The 17,671-nt window shown below is 43.1% G+C and overlaps 1 protein-coding gene across 1 annotated transcript in view; it reads left to right on the top strand.

Moving 5' to 3' along the window:
• Positions 1-17,671, top strand: part of LOC111864352 (sodium/glucose cotransporter 5) — a gene marked incomplete in the record, with an annotated part of 159,836 nt that overhangs the window by 50,058 nt on the left and 92,107 nt on the right. Inside the window, 1 exon segment of the mRNA XM_033751398.1 lies at positions 16,277-16,348. Within this exon segment, the coding sequence (XP_033607289.1) occupies positions 16,277-16,348 (72 nt within the window).

Below are 17,671 nucleotides of genomic sequence, written 5' to 3'. Positions count from 1 at the left end.
TCTTCGCTTGCAGATTTCTTATATTTTTTCTTCTACCCTGAAGATGGAGGCGATACGTTCCTCCGAAACGTCGGTTAACACCACATATACACGGTGCCAAATCCCAGAAGACTGCTTTCTTCATAAACCACAAATTATTACATCCATGTATCTCACGAACGCTTAAACTTGTTTTGTTTAAATTGGACATCTGCGATTGTCACTACTTTGTATCTCATTATTCCAGTTTTTACGGAAGCTTAATAAACTTACAGAACGCCGTCGATAGTTATGTGTATTACGTCTTGGAGTACATCTTTTCCAGTCATGTTCCATAAGCTGGGGTTTCTTGATAGTAGGATAGTCTGAACAAGATTGTCCTTTCCTAAATCCACGTTGAGCATTTGATAAGATTGTTTCTATAGTGACACCTAATTCTCTTGTTAAGGTCTACCCATAGCCGGCGGTCTGTACTGCTATGGCAATTTTCGCAGTCATTCCTTTATCTTATTTTAAACAGGCCTGCAGGGACTGTTGTGACCACATTTCCTTCGTCAGGGACATGACAAATTTGCCAGCATATAGGTATATACAGTAATTGCAAGCAGTCTTTATAACTGAGAATTTTAAGAGCAATTATCAGTTCCGCATTCAGTCTGAACCCATGCATTTTGTTATTTTTATAATGTTTAATGTATTCTGAAGTATTGAAATAGCAGGAATTTTGAACCAGTTGGCCGATTTCCACGGAGTTTTGTATAAAGTTTTGTTGAAGGTATCCATTTCTTTCATTGTGATTCCCTACACTTGAGAATAACAAAATGGCTAACGCACCGTATTGTGAGATGGAAGCAACACGTAATTTATTATTCTGATATGATGTATGGTAAGAGGAATTTGAATAATATGCAGTTTCTAATTCAGGTTTTATTGAATGTGAAATAATGACATGGAGGCCGTGCGAAAACTGGAACAATTTCTTTGTCTCTCTATTTGGTAACTAGTAGACCATTTGAGCTAGGCTTAGGAAATTTTGTTCGTTAGGTTAGTAATAAACGTACTATAAATGTCTATATCAAATATGTATAACTTTGAATGTCTGTGAGTCACATGTTACAAACATGGCAGCATTGTGAAATTGTGAGGTTGTGACCAACATAATTAACATAGACAAAATGTCTACTTCATAAGTACTTCCAGAGAACAAAAATTTACAAACACAACAGTGTAATATTTAGTTGCAAATAACAGGAAAAAGTCTGGCGTGACTTAGATTCAATCATATTATCATCTGCCCGCGAGCCAAGCACGCTAACCCATGATTTGAATTGCGTTTTATTATTGGATTGTAAATTTATATTGTCTAAACAAGGCACTGGCAAAACAAGATCTGCAGGACTGGTAGTGTGTGCTATAGGAAAGTAGGCTTTGATGGTTCTCCCTGGAATTCTTTGTGTAGTACTGCAAGTTTCGTCCTTTTTCGTACAGAGTTACGGGCGACTTTCCCTAGATGTAGAGGAGTGAAGAAGTGTGAGTAAAATTTGTTGGCCTTCAAATGTACAGCTTCGAGTATTTCTTGTTGTTCGCAATTTGAATATTACACATCGCCAAAATAAGCTTGCTCGTAAATATTGTATGATTTGGCAGCAAGAAACATGACGTGTGGGCTTCATGGGTTCCTGACTTGCGAATTCCTTCGGACTTATGAGGTTCTTAGTTTGAGCTCAACTTTCGAACTTGCAATACATTGTTAGACATAATTTTGTTACGAAAGTACAAATTCAGTAATTCTCCTTGTGTAAAGAGAGAACTTCTGTTTTTTCCGATTGTCCTTCATCGCCATTTTTACCTCGTAAAGAAACAGATGTAACTGTTTCTGTTTATTACCGTCAGACGTTAACGGTATTATGCCCTTAAAACACGACTAAAGTTCACTGTTACTCGCAGAACTGTCAATTCCTCAACCTTTTTTTTATAGGTGCTTGACGGACTATATTCTAAGTATGGCTTGTTGTTTGTTTTGTGTTTCATTTTACGGCGATTTGTCAAAATTGCATTCGGGAAAACAGGAGCATATTAAATTCGAAATATGCTTGTATAAATTCATTTCAGAATCTTTGCCTTACTATAAATTTGCTTGTTTTTGTGGTTGCGATACTTGGTCTGGCACATTAAATGAAGAATATAGATTGGTGATCGAGAACAGGAAGTTGCGGAGAATATTGGACCTGGGAGACAAGTAACAGATGGCCGAACTATAGTCTTATTAATTTTCGCTTTCCAGTTTACAACCACCACACACGACACAATAATTCTCTCAAATGCGAGGAACATAAGCGGGGAGAAACGCAATCAGACACATGCCCACAAGCCAACAAACACACTACCTCAATACAAGGCAGGGAAGAACCCAAAAATGTACACCGGCAAAAGAGCTACACACAAGTACTGCATCCACATAAAACGCAAGAAAACCTTTTATAAACCCTTAATTTTATTTTCATTGATACAACATCTTAGCTATTAATATTTAATCTTAAAGGAGAACACACCTTTTTATATCTAACTGCATGTAGCGTGTCGTACCATTATTATTCAACGATCGCGAGAAGGAACGTTTGTTGCTTGGTAGCGACCGGTAAACACGTCAACGATATCCGGCCTGTCCCTAGGCAACCACCCGTAACAACAATAGAAGAACGTTGAGGCGGTGTTTTGTGTTGAGTCCGTCCCTGGACTATTATAGCGAGGACCCCAAGCCGGCTGAGTAAGTTCAGTTCCTGGATATTCGCTCGATAGCAACTGCTCTAGTGCGGAAAGCTGAAGAATCTCCTCTGTTAGCCGTTGCTGGGGAACGGCTGTTGGAGACACAGCAGGCTCGGAAAAGACTTAGCGTGTAGTGATTTGTGAAGTGTGGAGATCAGCGATAGCGCTGTAATTACTTGTAGTTCCGAGTGTTGTGTAAAGGTGGTCAATAAATACAATTCAAACCCCGGCTATAGTTACTCCTAGATATGTGACAATGTTACTGAAAGAACAGTATTCCAGTATGTAAGAATACTAACAGACCAATACATGTGTATGTAAAGAAGTCAATTACCTGATGATGGCTTAATGAGGCGAAACATGTACAGCCCGAGTATTTAGAGGTGACAGTCGAGGAAAAGCTGCGCAGTGGATGGGCAGGTCCATTCGTGAAAGTTGAGGGGTGTTGTGATTCGTCATTCGTTTGTTTTCAGTGCGAGCAGACGTCTCNTTTTGTTCATTTATATTTGTACATTTTTCTATCTCCTTTAACATGCCACCTACACGAAGTAAATTGAGTGGAAAAGTGTTGCATTCACAACCAAGAGAAATTGTTAGTAATGTATATAAGTATATGAAAGAGGCTGGGCCAGCAATTACACTGAAGAACATAGGAGTGGAAGTAGCAAAGGCAACAGGTGTATCGGAAAGTAGTGTCAGAAGAATAATAAGAGAAACAAAAATATCGAATCTGGGGCTTCCACTTCCTTTTCGACACCCCATAAAGAAAGACCTAGGAAATCTCCACTAGCCACTTTGAGCAATGAGCAACAATTAATGGCACGGAAATGCCTTTTGGACGCAGGACGGGAATTCGTCTTCCACGTTGGCGGTGATAGTGATGACAGTTCTGATGATAGCTCCGATTCATCTGGTGGTGACGAGGATGGACAGGCATGTGGAGATGATATCTATGCGGATATTGCCGGTGTTGCCCCTTTAGAATAGACCTGTGTAATATGTAAATAAACTCTTCATGTATAATAATAGTGTATAGTGTACAGTAGTGTAAAGTGCATGATAGTCTGCCATTCGGCACTTAAAACTTAACATCGGATGTGCGAACATCATCGAGACTAAACCGCCAACACTATGCAACACAATGAAGTAAGAAGTTATTTCCTTTTGAGAACGCCTGTACTGCTTTCCCCTCCACACTTGTCACCATGCTGGAGCTCTCCCCGCCACTACCAATACTTCTCCTACTCCGCGTCGGATGTGTGTCACTTCTAAACACTCGGGCTGTAAAAAGGACGGATGTATGGTATATCCATATTTCTTATTGTGACGGAACGAAAAAGAAAAGAAATGTATAAAAATTATACGTAGTTCGAAAACCTGAAGGGAATAGAGAACTTGAAATACCTAAGCGTGGATGTGAGGTTGCAGGAAATATGTGTGAGGCTGTTGAGCGGGTCCAGCTGGTTCAGGATACAAACCAATGGTAGGATCCCGTGAACACGTTACAGAACCTTTGGGCTTCATAAAGACGTGTAATTTCTTGGCTAGTTGAGCAATCATTCCGTTTTCACGAAAATTAAGTTACTTTGACTACTCCATGTGTTAATGTGGAATGAAAACAACGTTGAAAGAACAAGTTATGACCTGGATAGACTTGAAAGGATTCTGACGATGGTGTATACTGTACTTCTTTCGGCTTATTTTGGACTTCATCCATCGTCTGGTATGTATGGTATGGGTCCAGTGATTGAGACTAGCTCTTTCTAACGAGCCCAACTGAGTACGTTTATCCTTCCCTACCCACCTGAAGACGGAGACAGATCCAGTCTCCGAAACGTCGTGGTCTTTTGTCTTTTACATACCAGACGATGGATGAAGTCCAAAATAAGCCAAAAGAAGTAAAGTTATGACCTGTTGAAGAGACATGCCAGAATTCTCTTTTAGTAACTGAAGAAAATCGCCAAGAACCTTCAGTTAGCCGGTCTTCCCGGTTCAAATTGAGAGTCGCCCACATTTGGTGGGCTAATGACAACGCTGAAGATTCCTGGAGCCGTCAGGCAGTAAATATGGTCATGAGTTCCGTGGGACTCAGAACCTAGGACCACTGTGCAGGCGAGGGCCAGCAGCAATATAACCCACCGACCAGCTGTTCCTCAGCTTTCGGTATTTGCTATTAGTTACTTAATTTATTATAACGGCCGTGAGGATTCGTTGCGCTGACCACGCGACACCCTCTATCCGCTAAAGTTGGCACTTACTTCGCCGACAAGAGGCGGTCGCTCGGTCGGTATCGTTCGCTTGCGGGCTAAAACCACGGAGTTCGTTTTTTTACTTCGTTTGTTGGTTAGCTAGCGACGTTTCAGGTAGTGGGAATAAGGTTAATGGAATGAGTCATATCATGGAAAGTGCAGGTTCAATACTAATATTGTTTACTTCATCATTTATGACTCGAGTTCAATGAGTTTCTGTATCTTTGCATAGCCTTGAAGGTGCTTTTATCATTCGGTATGCATACGGGCAAACAATCGATGCGTACTAGCAGACTTCTCAGAAGTCTCACATATGCCGGTGATTCGGCCTTGTAGCTAAAACCTTTCGTGAGAATACCAGAAAACATATTTTATTTTTAGAAAAAGCGTGCTGCTTATAATTAAGGCGGGTGTCCTTCGGCATTCTGCCTAAGATTCGGTGAACACGGTGATACTCATCACATTGTTTATCGAATACTAACTTGGATTAAATTTAACTGGATCCCTGAAGTGTGCACTCGGTTCGTTGTCATTACTCGAGATGGGCTGTGTGGGACAGGAAGTAACACTTGTAAGATTTGAGGTTTTCACGACGGTGACTATGAAGAAAGCCGTCTTCTGGGATGTGGCGCCGTGTAGAAATTGTGTTAACAGACGTTTCGGAAAAACGTATCGCCTCCATCTTCAGGGTAGAAGACGAAGAAATCCGCGAGCGAACCAGCTAGAGCAGGTGCAACAGTCTGTTTGTGAGATGATTACGAGTCGACTGAAGTAACTCCTGAGATACAAAGAGACAATGATGGATGTGCCAGAGAATAGAAAAACGTCGGTTAATGAGAGCTTCTAGAGTGCTGTTGCGTCTGTTGCGGCCGGATGATAATGAATCCTTTATTAATTTGAAGTAGCCTGTTATACGTAAAATTGTATTTGAAGAATAAGGTATTGTGATTAAATAAGTACAGCGCTCCAGCACTAACCACTTTAAAACTCGTGCTTAAATCCGAACGTAACAAAACCTTTCGATTCGAGTCGTAAATCTAAGTGGAGACTAGGTGCTATTTCTCGTACGAGACATCATACTAGTGCCATCTCCTGTGAAAACTAACTCCGTATGTACCAGACTTTGCTCTTAGCTTTAATTCTGTAATATTTAATGTTTTTAGCAACACGTGGGTTGCGTAACCTTTCTTTTGCCAACGGTCAAGCCATTGCGTAAACCGTAGTAGTTCATAGATAGTACTACATTGGCAGCTGACCTTGTATGGTACTAGGCGCCGGCGGCTGGTAAAAGAGGCGAAATTGTCCATATGCTTAACTACTAATTAAGCCCTACGCCATGATGACTTATGGGGGATTGGATGAATAGACCCACGTATTCTTGACCTCGGCACTATTTCGAGGCGAGTACTCAGCTTCACGCCCCTGCCGCTTTACCCCCGTAGAAAGAGCACCCGGTACCCATTGGATATGAGGCTGATGGACCCCAGAACCGGTCTGAACGACGTGGAGAGGAGAAAAATTTTGCCCTTGAGAGGGCTCGAACTCCGACACCTCGGCCTTCCAGACTGCGGCCTGTCGCTATACCGACTGCGCTATCTCAACTTCGCGACAGCTGCTTCACATGAATAAAAAAAGACTGAAGACGGTATCGGCCTACCCCATAATATAGTATACAGAATTATCAGCGGCGTTCTTTGAAGTTTGATAAGCTTACTTAAAAGTCGGGACAGTGAAATTTGAATTAGTGAAAGAATTTCAGCAAAATATATGAAGCGGTTTACCATGATTGCAGTGATGTATCACCACACCTCTGCCAATGGCAGTGCTGTGCTTGCTTGTTTGCTGGCTTCACTTACACTTCGACCCTAGACGCAGTACGTTCCTCCGAAACGTCGGTAGCCTTCTGCCACACTACTCAACGTCGTACCCCAGATGATAGCATTGTTTAAAATCCTCAAGGTCTAATTAAATAAGAAGTGCTTCACAGAAATGAAATGAAATAGCAATAATAGGCTTCATGGATGTTTTTGAGTAGAAATTACGCGATAGGAAAGGTGGCTTCATGACTTACGCTCGGAACTCCATGTACTTCATTGGAGTGAAGTAAGTGCTTGTTTTTGAGATCGGAAGACACATCTGCTGCTGACTTTGCCATACTCATGCTGCGAGTAAAATTGCAAAGAATCAGCCTTGTAGTGAATCATCAGCTGCAAACAATACGCTAATCCCAAAACGTGACAGCTTCAGGCAAGTGTCTCTCATTCTGAAGGTCATGGCCAGGCTTATGTTTCCAGGCTTATTCTGCTACAGTGTTGTTATTTTGTGGAGGCCACTGAGTTGTGACTGCGCAGAAAAGTTGGCGCTCAGGGTATAGCTTAGTTTGCTGCGCACTGTGTGGAAGAGAAATCGAGTGTGTACAGATTCGCGATGTGATACTTGCGAGCATAAAAACATTGACCTGTACTAAGGGAGCTAGTTGCCAGTCACAAGCCTGTTGGGATTATAGGGCTTTTGGGTTCCGTCCGCCGTCTGGTATTATAAAGGACACAGCGTTTCGGAAAGTGGGTCTGTTTTCGTCCTCAGGCGTAATGGTTAGTGTTACACACCATCGGTAGAACCATTTAGAATCTACGTCTATTGGCGTAACAATGAAATCGCATATGAAACTACATACATAATTCTCATGGTAATTATAGGGCCACAATCTGCGCTAGAATTTGACGGTTTTCGTTGCCTCTATCGCTCCTTCTGATTATGGTATCTGAAGTCTTCGTCTTTATTCTGCCACGGTTATTAACTTATGAGCAATAGTTATTTCGTAGCCAGCTATGATTTTAACTAGGTCTATATTTGAACTAAAGAAGGATTTTTTTTTAATCAAGAGAGCTGCTCCTGTCATGTAAAGAAATCGTCTTGGTCTGTAGTAGCGCACTTTAGCTGTAAATTTTTGGTTTTAAGTAGTGGTACTTTAAACTCGGGTTATTATGATGCCTTAACTTGAAATAATGACCCATTAAAGATCTTAGCCCTTTCGTGGCCGACTTGACACACACATACCTTGTATTAACTGCACGTATGGGCCGCGCCATAGCTCAAGCGCTTAGTCGTTGGTTTCCCACCGCGGCGGCCCGGGTTTGATCCCGGGTCTGGTCAAGTGGGATTTGTGGTGGACAAAGTGGCGCTGAGGCGGGATTTCTCCGAGTACTTCGGTTTCCCTTGCCTATCTTCATTCCACCAACTTCTCCATCATCATAATCACCCGGGGCAGGCTACAATAGGCCAATCAGTGGCCGCCGTTCCGAGTGGACCCAATTGGACTCCACCCCCCACTAAGCGAATTAAAAAAAAACTGCAAGTATGAAGCGAACAAATGCAATTCTTGCCAACCGCGTATTTTAAGAATCTATTCCATTTTTAGCTAGTTTGTCCAAACTTGATATTTTAGTTTTTGTAGCCGCGGTTATGAATTTGTGCATATACCCCATTACCCGAATGTCTGTAAAATACATTTTAATATTATCCTCTCATCTGCTCTTACATCTTCCACGCCGGCCATTCCCTTCAGATTTTTGACGAAACTTTTCCGTGACTGTTAACAGTAGTCGCGTTTTCCATACTCCAAATTTCCACAAAACCCTTGTCTTGTTAATTGACGTTTTTTTTTTTTTAAGTTAACATTGGCGATTGGCAGGGAGTTTGCTGTATAGTATTACTGCTACAAGACCAAGCACTCTTGTATGGATGAATTCATCGATAGGTAGAAAAACATATACTAATTATAAGACTAGTACTTGTTTCATTGACGTTTGTTTTAGAAGCAGAGATAAAGTCAGAAGCTGTGTGCAAACGGCTGTTTTGCAGTATGAAGAAATACCACTGGCACGAAGCCAATGTCAACATTGATACACGAGGAATTCTGAATGTGAGCGTCGGTATTAAACTTTGTTTCGTTATACCGTGGGCCTTCTTCATAGGATCATTGAAGTAGGGCAGGGGGGGTTGCAAGAGGGGGTATTGGGGCTATCCCGCTCAATACTTTGACATCCTATAATAATGAAATCTGACGCTCCTGAATTTATCCCCAGGGGTAACAGAATAATTTCCAGCGTATCTGATGTAAGCTGAAAACGTTACCACAGAATCAGAAGTTTTAGAAGCACCAGGAATTATTGGGTAAACTGCCGACTTTAGTGACTTTTTAAAAATGTTATTTAGTGATACTGTAAGTATCAAGAGTTCCTGGCTACATATCCAGAGGTCCGGGTTCGATTCCCGGCGCTACCAGATTTTCTGAGAAGTAGTGGGTCTGAAACGGTGTCCACTCAGCCTCGTGAGGACCACGCAACACCGTCTGTCTGCTAAAGTTGGCACTAACTTAGCCGACAAGCGGCGGTCGCTCGGTCGGTATAGTTCACTTGCGAGCTAAAGCCACGGAGTTTTTTGTTGTAGCCTTCGGTATTATCGGTATGACAAGGGTTGAGGAATGAAGTACTTGAGCGACAGTTAAAGTAAGGAAAGTGAAGTTATGCTTAATTAAGCACCACACTATGAAGACGTGTGAATGGCTGGTATAGCCTCACACACTCCTGATCTTGGCGTTAAAGGATGGTCTGTTCAGCTTCACGCCCCGTTACATTTACTCTCAGGAGAGTAGGTCATGTGGGATTTGTGGTGGACAAAGTGGCACTGGGCCAGGTTTTCTCCGAGTACTTCGGTTTCCCCTGCCAATTCCCATTCCACCGACTGCTCCAAACTCATCATCGTCTGTCATCCGGAGCTGGTACGATAGGCCAATTAGCAGCCTACGTACCAAGTGTGCTCAATCTCACCCCACCCCAAGAAACTAAAAAAAAAAACAGAGTTTAGTTTACCAATTTCGATGCAAGGTCATGATTACAGACGAGGCAAGGACGACTGCGCGACTAACCAAGTCTCTCTCTCCTGGTGGAAGCATCAAGCTCTCACTTATGGAGCAACAGACTGAGATGGAACTAGGTAACCATGGCAACCAGCTGCCAGTGGGTCGATAATACAATGGCGTTGTTGAAGTGAGCAAGGTCAGGAAGATAGCTACTTAACGATCTCATATCAGCGTTTGGGTTATTGTGGGTTATTGGACGAAGCTTTCAGCATCGAGACCGCAAAGCATCGGATGGTAGGATGACTGACGAATAATTAATTGGGAAGGATTTAGAAGGAAGTGGCCGTGACTTAATTAAGGTGAATTGCGTAGGAAAACTGAGGAAACCCGCGAAAATCTTCAGTCAGGATAGCCGGTGACTTTATCGAAATTTGAACCAAGTATCTCCCGAATACAAGTCTAGAGATTTACCTCTAGACCAACCTGTTCGTTTTTTAGATTATCAAATGTTGAATGACTTGAGATGTTACGGACCGTGAACTAGAAATAATCGAGAAGGAAGTGGGTGCGACCTTCTTCATATAGTACTGTCCTGGTGTTCGTGTCGAGGGACTAGGGATAACCATAAGAAATCACAGGGTAAGAGATTCAGACTTTTTTTATTGCTAGTGGGGTGGGACTAGGTCCCTTGTACTGCGGCCACTTCTGGCCTATTGTACCAGCCCCAGATGATAGATGAGGGTGATTGTGGAGCAATTGGTGGAATGAAGATTGGCAGGGGAAACCGAAGCACTCGGAGAAAACCTGCCCCAGCGCCACTTTGTCCACCACAAATCCCACTTGACCAGACCCGGGATCGAACCCGGGCCGCCGCGGTGGGAAGCCAGCGACTAACCGCTTGAGCTATGGCGTAGCCTGAGATTCAGACTTAGTATCTTCAGAATTCATATCATGTTTTAAAATCTTCATTATCGCGATTATGCAAAGGAAGCAAGGAACAAGAACATACGTATTTAAAAATTATCTTTTTGCCGTCTTTGACTGAGGTTTAATATCTTCTGCTCTCGAGGAATAGGATCATCTTCAGGACGAAGATGGTGATTGCGGTGTGCGCTGACACGTTGGAACAGCTTAAAGTACGACATGGCTAGAACCCGAAAGCGAATAATACAGAAATAATTGTCTGTTTTATATCTGAATGCCTGAACAACTGCATTGGCGGAGATTGCATAGTAATGATGGTTGCTGAAACTATTTGCATGTGTAGCATGAATGGGAAAGGGAAGAAACATAACATTTTGGTTGGAAAGAGATCATTTGGGCGGAAGTTTGATTTAGAGGAATGTGAAGTGGATTAAATTAGCTCGGGTTAGAAGTCAGTAGTAAGCTTTTATGTTGAACGTAGAGAAACTTCGGATTCTGCAACAAGTCTGTTGAAAATATACCTATCGAACGAAGATGTAGTAAGGATTGATTACCAGAAATTACTAAATTCTCAATAAGAGCTCTGCTTCGTGGAGTTAATTATGTCAGTATCATTATATGTTCCTAATATTGCACTGGAATGTTCTTTTGGCTTTACTGATGCCAAGTGAAATATTGTACATCCAGGAAATAACAGTCGCCTTGGGAAGGAATTATTGAACGGGATAATACAAATGGAAACCTGCTATACCAATATCCTAGTTCTTTCAAGAAATCAACACATTCAGGGGTTAGAATATCGACTGGGACACCGGCTGTCCTGACTGAGATATGTCTTGATATTCTTTGAGTCCTTCAGGCAAAAATTCTGTCATAGTACCTCGGTTAGGCCGTGACTGCTTCCTTGCAAATAATTTCTAGTTTACATCCGACACTGTGTAGTTTAGATATTGACAGAGCCGTTAAGTAACCCATGAAAACAATTCAGTCCAGTTGAAGAACAAATTCTTGTAGTATGTGACTTTTGTACTTGTTAGAAGTTTAGTGACGAGGAATGCATATAAGGTATTGGTGGGAAAGCCGGAAGGAGAGAGACCACTGGGAAGACCAAGGCGTAGGTGGGTGGACAATATTAAAATTGATCTTAGAGAGATAGGGTGGGATGGTATAGATTGGATTGATCTGGCTCAGGATAGGGACCAGTGGAGGGCTCTTGTGAACAAGGTAATGAACCTTCGGGTTCCATAAAATGCTGGGAAATTCTTGAGTAGCTGCAGAATTGGCGGCTCCTCCAGCAGGGCTCAGCTCCGTGAGTGAGTAAGTAGAAGTTTAGTGATATTTGAGAGAGACATGCTGCCTCCATCTTCAAGGTAGAAGAGTAAGCTGAGATGGGTAGAAAGGTGGTACAGCTGTAGACCGGGATAGGAGCCATGAGCGAATCAGTAGGAATGAGGGCAAGCATGGAGGAGGAATCGAGGCCCTGAAATGGGCCGATTTCAGTAGTAAGGAGATGCGTGAAATGACCAATGCGAGACACTAATAGGGGCCGAGGTGTTAACGTTTCTCCGAAACGTTGGTGAATTACCAACCTGCACTACGTCACATGGCATAGGACAGTATTCCTCAAGCTCACCATCGCGAGAACCCCGCATATTACACGGAATTATTTAATTTCCCACTCTTGGATCATAATCCATCTAGGTCACTCGAGAGTGGTGAGCTTTCGGAATATTAATTTTATCCCTTTAGAGCACAGCAGTTATTGTATATATGGCCTCTTTTAACGTTCTGAAACTCTACATTTTGTCCACATAATATACATATATATGTGATTCTTATGAGTGTTCGAATAAACAGCGATTATTACTCCAAACAGCATTAACCGAATGGTCTTTGACTTTTGTGAGGTAGTATCTCAACTTTCGACCGCCTCTGTAGTCATGTGGTCAGAGTTACTGGCTACAGATACAGAAGTCCCGGGTTCGATTCCCGGCGCTATTAGGATTTTCTGAGAATTAGCGGGTCTGGAACGGGGTCCACTCAGCCTTGTGAGGATAATTGAGGAGCTATTTCAAGGAAATAGCATATCCAGTCTAGAAAACAGAAAATTAACGGCCGTTTGGATATGCGCTGACCACGCGGCACTCTATATCCGCAGAAGTTGGCACTAACTTCGCCGACAGTTGGTGGTCACTCGGTCGGTATAATTCGCTTACGGACTACAGGCCACGGAGTTTGTTTTGTTTTTGTAGGAGCTGAACTTTCATGTATTTGTAGATGAACTTCGTGTATTTAACTGAAGATTACTTCTTAGTTGTTGTTTATAATGAACTTTGCGATATATCTTTGAGCCTCTCACGGTGATTTCCCCCCCCCCCCCGATTCTGCGTAATTCTGTATAAATCGCTGATGCAAGCTTTACTTGTTTTGTTTGAAATATGTTTCTTTCTCAGTGACATATTAGTTCCGTACTTCATCCCATATGGTGACTGATGCAAGGGTTACGTGTGTTATTTAAGAATTACAGAGGACTAAGTATGGAGATGTCGAACTGTTGCATATAATACTGGATATGTATCTGCAGCGACTGAAGCAAAGCACAAAAGAAACAGGCACAGATTTTAACTGGCCTCGGGATTCCAGAAAGGACTGCCAAATCCTGAGGTAATTTCTCTGGGCGTCTAAAATGATTCTGTTGGACTGTATTCGTTCCTGGATCCGGGAGCACTATTCATATGGAACTACAATATGTTTCATTTGTTTACAAATTGCATACACACACACACACACACACACAAGACTGTCGTGGTGGAGTGGTTAACACCCCTGCTTCATATTCAGGAGGTTCCGGTTTCAAATCTCTGCCCCGAGATCGGCTATCCTGGCTGTGGACTTCGTGAATTTTCTCAGTCCCTCCAAATCAGTTCAAGGGTAATATTTAAATTGGGCCATGATCCATGCAAGTCCTTTCCAATTCATTCTCTGGTCATTTTGTCATTCTACATTATATAAGCTAACCCTAGTAACCGAAAGCGTAACTAAATAAACCACGTGTAATTCTTCATACGCACATGTATGCATGCGGACACATACATACGCTCACGCTCACGTATGCATGCGGACACACATACGCTCACGTGTGCATGCGGACACATACGCTCACGCTCACGTATGCATGCGGACACATACATACGCTCACGCTCACGTATGCATGCGGACACATACATACGTGAGCGGGTGCAGTTCAAACAGTAAATTGGTTGGCTGTGAGCCAGTTGTTCACGTAAAGTTCCACAGGCACTGCCTGGGTATATGAGGTGCAAAAATAGCGTCACATTAACTGAATTGTAGATTCAATTAGCCTACTGCCCTTCCTTAAGAAACCGTTAGTAGAAAAACATTTGCATGCGTTCTGATATACCATTGACCTTATTTCTTTTATTGCTAGTGGGGTGGGACTAAGTCCCTTGTACTGCGGCCACTTCTGGCCTATTGTACCAGCCCCAGATGATAGGTGAGGGTGATTGTGGAGCAATTGGTGGAATGAAGATTGGCAGGGGAAACCGAAGTACTTGGAGAAAACCTACCCCAGCGCCACTTTGTCCACCACAAATCCCACTTGACCAGACCGGGGATCGAACCCGGGCCGCCACAGTGGGAAGCCAGCGACTAACCGCTTAAGCTATGGCGCGGCCAAAAATTCCTTCGCCGGGAATCGAACCCCGGTCGCCCGCTCAAGAGGCTTCGTCGTTACTGACTGAGCTATCCTGTTCCTACCATTGACCTTAATGCGTTACCTTAGGAACGAAGTAGATTGTTCAGAATGACTGGTTTTCGGGGCTTTTCCCGTCGTCCTGTATTCTAGAAAATAGAAAACACGAAGTTTCGGAAACTTGATCTGTTTCCGTCCTTAGGTGAGGGTGGGAAGACACGTATTCATTTGGGTCCCTTAGAAAGAGCTTACCTCAGTCACTCTTTCTGAGAGACCCAAGTGAGTAGATGCAGTTTCCGAAACGTCGTGTTTTCTAGAATACCGGACGTTGGAAAAAGTCCAAAAACCCAGTAATTCCGAGTGTTATACACTATCGTCAGAACCCTTTAGAACTGAATTGTATTGTTGTTCGGTAGACCATTATTGGTCAGTGAATGTGGAAGTTAGGATATTCAGGCGTTACATAAATATTTGGGCCCCTGGTGCGCGTCCCGTTAGTCTTCTTTTTCAGAAGATGCCGCCTAAGCAGTTTTATTTAGGCAAATGGTCTCCACAAACTGCTGAAATTCAAGCAAAAGTATCACAGCCGTTTCCGAGAAAATCGCCATTTTACTTTTTGGGTCCCGTATGAAGGGTCTCCGTTTTTGAAGCTTGAATGTTTATATCCTTCGAGCACTGACGTATGGGCGAACTCTTTGATGCCGGATATGAATAGAATCCGCCAAATCGTCCCTGAGCAACCGTCCGTCCGTCAGCACATCCATCCATCCATTCCTCCGTCCATAAATCCTTACATACATACATACATACATACATACATACAGATGGAACACTTGAAACCAATTTTTCATATTCAGGAGAGCTGAAAATGTGTAAATTAGTACAATTTTTTCAGTTTTTTTTCGCCATCTTGTAATGCTTGCTCGTATATACCCGGTACATGTAAAGGTAAAATGTGAACTCCCTTACTTACTTACTTACTTACTTACTTACTTACTTACTTACTTACTTACTTACTTACTCATGGAGCTAAGCCCTTCTGGAGCAGCCGCCAATTCTGCAGCTACTCAAGAACTTCCCAGCATTTTATGGAACCCGAAGGTTCATTGCCGTGTTCACAAGAGCCCTCCACTGGTCCCTATCCTGAGCCACATCTATCTAATCCATACCATCCCATCCTGTCTCTCTAAGATCCATTCTAATATTGTCCACCCACCTACACCTTGGCCTTTCCAGTGGTCTCTTTCCTTCTGGCTTTCCCACCAATATCCTATACGCATTCCTCGTCTCCCCCATTCGTGCTACATGACCTGCCCACCTCATCCTCCTTGACTTGATCATTCTAATTATATTTGGAGAAGAGTACAAGTTATGAAGCTCCTCATTATTCAGTTTTCTGCAACCTCCTGTCACTTCATCCCTCTTCGGTAAAGGGGAAGTCCCTGCGCTTAATGATTAAGCACAGCGCCATGAAGACGCATGGGAGATTGGAGGTATGGCTTCACCATTCTTGACTCGGCAGTAGGTGGATAGTATAGGCTTATGAGAAAATAATAAATAGCGCCTCATGTGGAGGTTAGTCAGTCCTTCGTTCTGTGACTGAGTATCAGTGCATGTAGTGGCAGCAGCTTTCCTTTGCATTAGGACTCTGTCAGACGCAGTTTCTTCGTTCACCACTAGTCCTGCTATCCGGCGCCATCTTGTCTGAGGTATTGACAGCGCCCTGAAGAACATTATAAATAAATACGCACAGGTGCATTAAACATGTGTTTCTGTTTCTTTCAGTCGGCATGCCGTCCGAACCGGAACACTCTGAGTGGCTACTTCCTGGCAGGGCGTTACATGCATTGGCTTCCGGTAAGTTAATGCAGTGTTCTGCATCCTACTTTATCATCTGATTTCACAGTATAGAGCTCTACTTGAGAAGCTGATAGTCGCTCAGCTAGACAAGAAATTTCCTCGCCTTTTATGGAACCCATATGTTTGTTACCTTATTCACAAGATCCCGCAATTCGATTCCATCCTGAGCCAGATTCAGCCACCCATGTCTAGGTCTTTCAACAGATATCTTGCCTTCAGATTTTCCGGCCAGCTTTACTATCCATTTCTCATCTCTCATGTGTATTATATGCTCTGCCCACATCATTCTCCTTAATGTGATCATGCTAATAATATTCTGTGGGTAGTACAAGTTATGAAACTCCTTATTATGTAATTCATTCCAACCCCATGTCACTTCCTCCACTCAGATTCATATTGTGGCATATTTGCTTAAGCAAGCACTGTGGAGCCAGATACAGGTATACAAATATCTTCTGAAAGTTACCACCTCCAGGTCTCACGCACACTTCAGAGTGACGTCGAATGGAGTCCTTGATACGAATCAGTTGTCGATTTTCCCGTAATATGTCATAGCTACCAGGATGTGATTGGTAGATCGTCGCAATTGATAACCCTCGTCAGGGAAAGAAATTAGGTGAGTTCAGACCAGGCGGATGTAGAAGGCAAACGATTTGACCCTCAGTACCGAACCATGTGTCTGGGGGAAATGGTTGTTAACCAAGTGCACACTTGACGTGAAAGGGCGGAGTTGGCGCCTTCATGCTGAAATGACGTGCCTTCTTGAACATTCAGAGGTACATTTTCCAATGAAAGGGGAAATGTTAGAGTCAGCGTACTGGATTCCACCGAGACGATTCGCTATCACTTTTGGCTCACATGAGTAAGCGTCTACAATTCCGGCCCAAAAGTTGACGCTAAAGCTTTGTTGAAATGAAGAGTGTCGAGTATCTTGAAGGTTGGGCCGTGTCATAGCTCAAGCGTTTTTTTTATTTCTAGTGGGGTGGGGGCTTAGTCCCTTCTACTGCGGCCACTTCTGGCCTATTGTTAACAGCCCCAGATGATAGGTAAGGGTGATTGTGGAGCAGTTGGTGGAATGAAGATTGGCAGGGGAAACAGACTCGGAGAAAACCTGCCCCAACGCCACTTTGTCAACCACAAATCCCACTTGACCAGACCCGGGATCGAACCCGGGCCGCCGCGGTGGAAGCCAGCCGCTTGAGCTATGGCGCGGCCCATAAGAACACAAGGTTTATGCCCTACAGGGACGGGCTATGCAGGGCATAAACCTTGTGTTCTTATGGGTTGTTACCGATATTTCATAAGACTATAACAGTTTCC

This window comes from Cryptotermes secundus, unplaced genomic scaffold (genome assembly GCF_002891405.2).
Source record: "Cryptotermes secundus unplaced genomic scaffold, Csec_1.0 scaffold312, whole genome shotgun sequence".
In the NCBI taxonomy this organism is placed as follows: Eukaryota; Metazoa; Arthropoda; class Insecta; order Blattodea; family Kalotermitidae; genus Cryptotermes; species Cryptotermes secundus.
This window is presented reverse-complemented; position numbering and strand designations above follow the sequence as displayed.